At 38.7% G+C, this 8224-nt stretch overlaps 1 protein-coding gene across 2 annotated transcripts in view; it reads left to right on the forward strand.

Annotated features, from left to right (window-relative positions):
• The window catches only part of dlg2 (discs, large homolog 2), a gene marked incomplete at its 5' end in the record, with an annotated part of 93144 nt that extends 85864 nt beyond the window's left edge, over nucleotides 1-7280 (forward strand). For both annotated transcript variants that reach the window (XM_079214259.1, XM_079214260.1), the window contains 5 exons: nucleotides 89-190; nucleotides 2614-2786; nucleotides 4302-4411; nucleotides 6242-6333; nucleotides 7101-7280. In XM_079214259.1, coding sequence (XP_079070385.1) covers nucleotides 89-190; nucleotides 2614-2786; nucleotides 4302-4411; nucleotides 6242-6333; nucleotides 7101-7207 — 584 coding nt within the window. In that variant the 3' untranslated portion in view covers nucleotides 7208-7280. The remainder of the gene's footprint in view (nucleotides 1-88; nucleotides 191-2613; nucleotides 2787-4301; nucleotides 4412-6241; nucleotides 6334-7100) is intronic.
• Nucleotides 7281-8224: the final 944 nt, after the last annotated feature.

Raw genomic sequence — 8224 nt, forward strand, 5'->3', positions numbered from 1 at the left:
TGAAGCCCGACACGACACATGAGGTTTACTTTCATGCATCACAAACAATCAGCGCTGTCTTTTTAAAACGTCTTTGTTTCCTCTGAAGTTAATTATGCCAGACCCATCATCATCCTGGGGCCGATGAAGGACAGGATCAACGATGATCTGATATCAGAATTCCCAGACAAGTTTGGCTCTTGTGTGCCACGTAAGTATTTCCTGAAATGACCATGATCATATGTGGAGTTTCTTTCAAACCATGATTTTACTGTTTGGGTTAACTGTGGATGTAAATATGTGTTTTGTAAGAGAAAGCTGCTCATAGCTTCATGTACCGCTGCCATAGGGATAAAGATGGACTGTGTGTGTGTGTGTGTGTGTGTGTGTGTGTGTGTGTGTGTGACCCCAGTTCACTCCATCCTAAAGAGAACAGCTGACTCCTCTCTGCATGTCATGTGTTCTCCATCATTTTCCTTTTGCACGTTTTGATTTACTCATCTCTTTTATTTCAATATATCTTTCAAACCGTGTACAGCTGCTAACTGTTCAGGGCACCAAGGTGAGTGAGTGGATGAGCTCAGTTCATCCCTTCATCCCTGTGTGTAGAGAGTGAGTCTTGAAGTAGTTTGCTCCAATAAATACCTCCTTTCATCTTTTTGGAATTACTGTCGTGTACAATTTGTGTTTTATATATGTGTGTGTGTTTGAGTCAGATCATAGTACACATAGTACCTTTATAGAATAATAAATGATCAGCCACTTTCTTGTCTTTAAAGATATCCAGTGAAATGTGTTCAAAGGTGTTCTAGCACATTGAATTTCAACAAGGAATTACTTATTTTCAGTGGAGAATCCACCCACTTTCCCTTTGTGTTCATCTAGTTCATGACGTAGCAAAGTAAAAAGACACCTGTGACAAGGTGTCATGTACCGTTTGCTCACTTGTGCAAATTTCACGACAAGCTCTGATTGATGAGAGTGGATATCTTTAAAGGTGAACGTGAGGATCCACCATCGTTTGTGGTCATTACAACAAGGGGTCAATTCAAATGTTATTTATGCATCACATTTTATACACAATTTAATACAAATAATAAAAATATCAGAATCAGAACAGGGTTTATTGCCAAGTATACTTGGTGTTGTACAATAAACATATGAATTATATAAAAATACATGCAATAATACTGCTAGAGTCAAGAACATAAATATAGAATAGGAATATTGCCATACAAATAATTAAAAAGATACCGTACAAAAATAACAAATATGTACAGAATAGACAGATTGTTCAAAAATATTGATCAGTGGATGTGCAAAAGTTCAATGAAGATAATCGGTGCAATGGACAGATAACAGGGCACAGGCTGGTGCAGTAATACAGAGAATCAGTGCAAACATATTCTAACACACACACACACACACACACACACTAGGTGTGTATTCATTGTCTATAGCAGAGGTTCTCAAACTTTTTCTGTAACGCCCCACTTTGGGAGAAAGATGTTCACGCCCCACCAAAATCCTCACAAAATAGTCCATGCTGAATTTTTATTGAAATAACCTTTTGTGACTCCTCCGACCGTGCTTTTTCAAATAATAGAATAAAGAAAATTGAAATCACATTCAAGTAAACCAGAATTCTCCATCAGACAAAAAATAACAACATGTGCGATCACTTTGTTAGAACAATTCAAAGTTCCATCTGTGCAAAAAATAACAAATATTTGGCAGACAAATTGCGTATTGTGGCTGCAATGAACCAAAAATCACTTACAATTCTTATTTAAATGCTTATTTACAGGTACAATTCTTGAATTTGATCATTTGATTTTGTTTAATCATTACATAAAACTATGATGTTTTTGTCCAGTTCTGTTTCTCCTACACCATGTAAGACTCAACATCTTGAATTTTCACTTTTCAAAATCACTGAATATAAGAAAATAACAATACCGTTCAACTTGTGCCAAACAGAACTAAATGAGTGCGGATATGCAGAGAATAATTCCCCCACTCTGGGATTAATAAAGGATTATAAAAAAAAAGAAAAAAGAAAAGAAATCTCCCCCTCGCACCCCACCTATAATACCTCCGCGTCCCACTAGAGGGTCGCGCCCCACAGTTTGAGAACCACTGGTCTATAGTGAAAAATACCCTGATAGAGTGGAATGCGGGGCACTTGCTGCCTTCAAATGAGCTCGTGGTTTTGATATGAGAAGTCATGCACATAATCTGTTTGGCGTTCAAGTGGTGAAGTCGTGAGAGCACGGCTGCTAGGCAACGGCAATATTAAGGTGACTATGGATGCCGAGAAGCCAGAAGCTAAAACGTTAGCAAGCTGGCTAGCAGGTAGTGTGATGATGGAAATTATGCAACTAGAAATGAACTTCCTTGGCCGCCGTCATTTCTCACTACGTCAGAAACACGTCCCAACTTGTGAATTATGATACAACAAGAGGTGTTCATGTGAACCTTATCAAAAACACGGTAAACATGATCTCATTTGAAGGCAGCCTGCCCTGCTGTAGATGAGCGGGGGTTAAAAGACCTCCACTCGCATCCACTGGTCTCCTTGTGGCTTCATAGTTTCTACCTTATGAAGAGCTTACTGTCCTCCTTGCACCAAAGATACCACTCGGCAGAAGAGGGACTACGAGGTGGACGGGCGAGACTACCACTTTGTGATGTCCAGAGAGCAGATGGAGAAGGACATCCAGGAGCACAAGTTCATTGAGGCGGGGCAGTACAATGACAACCTCTATGGAACCAGTGTCCAGTCTGTGAAATATGTTGCTGAAAGGGTGAGACCTGTTTACCCTTCCTCTTGTGTTAGCTTTCTGTTAGCATCTCTTGTGTTATCTTTCTGTTAGCATCTACTGGGTTATCTTTCTGTTAGCATCTCTTGTGTTATCTTTCCGTTAGCATCTCTGGTGTTATCTTTATGTTAGCATCTCTTGTGTTAGCTTTCTGTTAGCATATCTTGTATTATCTTTCCGTTAGCATCTCTTGTGTTATCTTTCCGTTAGCATCTCTGGTGTTATCTTTATGTTAGCATCTCTTGTGTTAGCTTTCTGTTAGCATATCTTGTATTATCTTTCCGTTAGCATCTCTTGTGTTAGCTTTCTGTTAGCATCTACTGGGTTATCTTTCCGTTAGCATCTCTTGTGTTATCTTTCCGTTAGCATCTCTGGTGTTATCTTTATGTTAGCATCTCTTGTGTTAGCTTTCTGTTAGCATATCTTGTATTATCTTTCCGTTAGCATCTCTTGGGTTATCTTTCTGTTAGCATCTCTTGTGTTATCTTTCTGTTAGCATCTCTTGAGTTATCTTTCCGTTAGCATCTCTTGCGTTATCTTTCCGTTAGCATCTCTGGTGTTATCTTTCCGTTAGCATCTCTTGGGTTATCTTTCCGTTAGCATCTCTTGTGTTATCTTTCCGTTAGCATCTCTTGTGTTAGCTTTCTGTTAGCATCTCTTGTGTTAGCTTTCCGTTAGCATCTCTTGTGTTATCTTTCCGTTAGCATCTCTTGTGTTATCTTTCCGTTAGCATCTCTTGTGTTATCTTTCCGTTAGCATCTCTTGTGTTAGCTTTCCGTTAGCATCTCTTGTGCTAACGGGTCGGTTTTACCCACGTCTTAAATCAGCTGTAAAATACACTAAAAACAATTATCTGTCATTTAATGTGTTTCTCATCTCTTGGTGACCTTGTTAGGCTTCCTTAGCCATGAAAATATTGTTGTATGTTTTAATATTTTTGTTGTGGGCCTCTGGGCCTTTTCTTTGTCAGGATACCTCCATTTCAATTAAAGAAATGGTAAAAAAATAAACCTCAAGAGAATCATATAAATAAATAAAAGGTTGTTGTGTTACCTGACTATTACTGAGGGGTATTAGAACACATCTCTTAAATAAATTAGTTTTATTTATTTTTTCATTTTAATATTATTAACTATAGTAACATCTTTGGTGTTACGGGTCAATTTCGACCCATGTATATTTACTTCAAGAAAAAGGCTAAAACATTTTTTTTTTAGCAATATAACTTTAATACAAACACAAAAAATAAAAGCAGAACAAGTCATAACACAAAATATAGATTTGCAAGGTCAAAACAACAACCAATCAAGCAAATCATATTTTTATTACTGGGTCAAAACCGACCCTAACAACACAAAGGTCATAATTTCAACCAGAGCATAAGAAAAGATCTAGTATCTTTTACAGGATGCCGTTTCGAACAGGATATTTTTTAAAGTGTGCCTAGTGAAGCCTTGCTGTTTGTTGTACATCTGTTGTAAATACATGCCTCTGTCTCAGGGGAAACACTGCATTCTGGATGTGTCTGGGAACGCCATCAAACGACTACAAGTAGCACAACTCTATCCCATCGCCATCTTCATAAAACCTAAGTCCATTGATTCATTAATGTGAGTATTCATTTGTTTCCCTTTGATAATAATTCTGTCTTACACCAGCTTGTTTACTTTACACTTTGTTTTGCATTATTTATATTATAGACGTAATTCAAGTCTCCCATTTTTAATGTATAAATACACATGTAATACATACATGTGTGTATGAGTATCAGTGAGATCAGTAGCGTAAGGTGTGCAGGATGGATGAGGTTGTGTGTTGTATGGAGGGGTGTGTGATATGACGTTGTATTAATTTGTGAATGATTAAAACGTCTCCACGATCTTCCTTTACATAGAGACTGTTAGTATCGTGCTACAGCGCTCATTCTATCAGATGCAGGTCTATGCTACAGTGTTTACAGTGCGTTAGCGCAGTTAGCGCTGTAACAATCTCCCCAAAACCAATAAAGGGTGAAAGTAAAGTCAGGGTTTTAGAGGGAACACCCCCAGATAGAATCACTGTTTAGCTGTTGGTGGAGGTTGGAAAGGCCCAGGCCCTCCACACATGGAGTGAAGATAACGTTGGCGCCACCGGCAATTACAAACCGTCTCGCTAGTACACGGCACGCTAACATGCTTGCTAACGTATTGTGTGTCGTGGTTTTAGCTGAGACCAGAGAACATTCACTTCTAACTGATCCTCATTGTTCTCAGTGAAGCTAGCTGGAAGTGATCTGAAGTAGCTCCCCTCAGTAGGATGTGTGAGGAGTCATAAGTATCCTATTAAGTGCTATATTGTTTGCTAGCTAACGCTCATATTTGTTGCCGAGTACTGGATCTAATTGATGTGATGTGAAGAGTGTGTGCTTCATGTGGATTTGGTAAAGTACTTGATGAATATTTGGACAAATATATAAATCAGAGACGTGTGTTCCATTTGAGTGAGGTGTTTTGTTACCTTATTCTTCACATATGGAAATTTGTTTGGTTGTACTTTTCAGTAACTTACCAAATAGTCTTGAATAATAATCGTGATGAGTGGATCGTGACCCTACCTAGCCATATAGCTGACCTCTAGTTGTGCACAAGGCCAGAGGAGGACAAAGAAGTCGAACCGCATCCCGTCATGCTCGTATTTATGTAAACGATATCAGACAGCAGGCCGAGGTATAAAATGCACGGTCCGCCGCTGTCTACCCCTGTAGTATAACTCTATGTCAAGAGTGTGACTTAGGACATTTTATTTTGCCTAAGTCAAAAGACAATGTGACTTAGGCAAATTTATAAGCTTTTAAGATGGCAATTTGAAGCTAGCATTTAAGCTAGCAATTTAGTTAGCAGTCCAAGTCAAAAGACAATGTGACTTAGGCAAATTTACAAGCTTTTCAAGATGGCAGTTTGAAGCTAGCATTTAAGCTAGCAATTTAGTTAGTCAAAGTCAAAAGACAATGTGACTTAGGCAAATTTATAAGCTTTTCAAGAGGGCAGTTTAAAGCTAGCATTCAAGCTAGCAATTTAGTTAGCAGTCAAAGTCAAAACACAATGTGACTTAGGCCATTTTACAAGCTTTTCAAGAGGGCAGTTTAGTTAGCATTTTTGCAAGCATTTTTGTCAATGGAAATCTCACTGGAACATAATATTAGTAATCATAACATAATTTGACCGGTATTACAGTATGCCTGTTGTGCACCCCGATTACATTTGGTCAAGTTTTTTGTGTTTTCTGAAAAACCTGAAAAAATGACTTGGGACATTATTTTTTGTATGCGCATCAACACCCTGCCCAACAATACACTGCAATGCATTGAAATACAAAGACTCCGCTGGATAACAGCAGGGGTCGTCACAGTTGTCAAATACAAGTCAGAGACAGAACCACGTGTGTCCTTTGTGCCTCTACAGGGACATGAATAAGAGACTGACAGAGGAACAAGCCAAGAAGACGTTTGACAGGGCGATGAAGCTGGAGCAGGAGTTTGGTGAATTCTTCACAGGTATGATATTAATATAAGCACTAATGCAGAGGAAGCCATGCTTTGATTAAAGGCTCTGAGAAAGACCCAGATCATCATAGAGATTCTCTCTGAGCCCCATCTAGACCTGTCAGTAACACAATTAAATTAATTTAATCAGATTTGGGTTCAGATTACAGCACATGTCAACATGTCTGTTTCTGCTTCTATTGACACACACACACACACACACACACACACACACACACACACACACACACACACACACACACACACACACACACACACGGAATAATGTGTTAAAGTGTCCTTTGTTATGTAATAATAGAATATTTCAGTAACTCTTTCTATGAAGTCCATTTGTATAATGCATTATAGACATATTTAAAATGCTATAATGCTTATAACACTGTATAATTAGAGTTATTAGCAATAATCAAAACACATTATTAAGCATTTTGAGCAGTTCCAACAAACAAAAGCTTTGGCCATTGACATAGATATGTGTTATGATTTATAATTATACAGTGCTATAAGCGGATTATAAAGCATTATGAATGGGTGCATAATGCATCATAGACATGTCATCATCGCTAAGTTTTAGCCTGTAGAAACTTCAGACTGCCACAGTGCTAATTAGTGTCAGCAGGGCCTTTAATTCTGTCAATAGACATCTTTGACCCACATCAGGGCTTTAGACGTTTGACAGTGACTGTAATGATGTGAATGTGACGCACCTGTTCTATACACAGTTCCACAGTACGTAAAGAGTTCCCTTTGCTTTGCAGCCCTGGTTCAAGGAGACACCTTAGAGGACATTTATAGCCACTGCAAACAGGTGATAGAGGAACATTCAGGACCCTATATCTGGATCCCCTCCAAGGAGAAACTATAATAACTCATCACCCTGGAAGGGAGCCGGACTGCTAGAGACTAGTGACGCGTTTGTTGTAACATATGATAACTGTATGATGAATTCATAAATAACTATTGTGTTATATGTTTCATGTTGGGTTTTTTTTTCACTTTTGTTTGGCAACTGCTTCTTTCACTCAACGTGAATGTTCCTGAATGTATTCCACAAAGTGTTAGGGAGTTTTTAGGTCTTGAGACGTGAACGTTTGTACGATTGCTGATTTTGTTTTGAGCACAGAGGAAAAGAAATGTGATGAAAGCTAACGTGTGGAGCTGGAGGCGGGGTGTTGTGCACGTCTTTGCTTAGCTAACGTCAGACGGAAAGAAGGTATTCCAGCGGAGACGCCCTGCAACAACCAGCAAAGTCACAAGAAGTGTAACGTGCCGTCTCATTGTGCGTCTATGCATCCCCTGAACACAGCTTAGCTTTGTGTTTGTTTACAGCTTCTTCTCCTTCCTGGATCACTGTGTCTATTTCTCTGACATGACGTGAAGGATGTGTGAGGAAAATGTTTTGTTTGCTGTAAAATTTATGAGTTTTAAAACGAATTTAAATTAATCACTCATCTCGGCTGTTGCATTGACAATGATTAAAGGGAGAGCGCTGCTATTGGCAATGGAGATGTAACACTATATTTTGCTACTTAAATTGCTGGGGGGCACAAAAGCACAGAATTATTTATTACTGAAACAAACTTTGATTAAAAGGTCATTTACAGAGCATGTTTCATTTGAATGATGGAGTACATCGTGACTGTGTTAGGGTGGTGGAAGAGAGATGTTATGTGGAAAGAGTCAAATAGTAATGCAATTGAATACTGAAACACTTTTGCTGTTTGACAGTGGAGAAAAGGGATTCAAATCAAGGACCAATACCTTTCAAAAGTATACAAACAAAGCAGGCAGAAAGCCTACATTTGACAAGTAATAGATATTGACATTCTGCGGCAACATCATGAAGTCACTGAGAATAAAACGGGTGAGTTTGAAGCGGACG

Source organism: Taurulus bubalis (genome assembly GCF_910589615.1).
Source record: "Taurulus bubalis genome assembly, chromosome: 2".
In the NCBI taxonomy this organism is placed as follows: Eukaryota; Metazoa; Chordata; class Actinopteri; order Perciformes; family Cottidae; genus Taurulus; species Taurulus bubalis.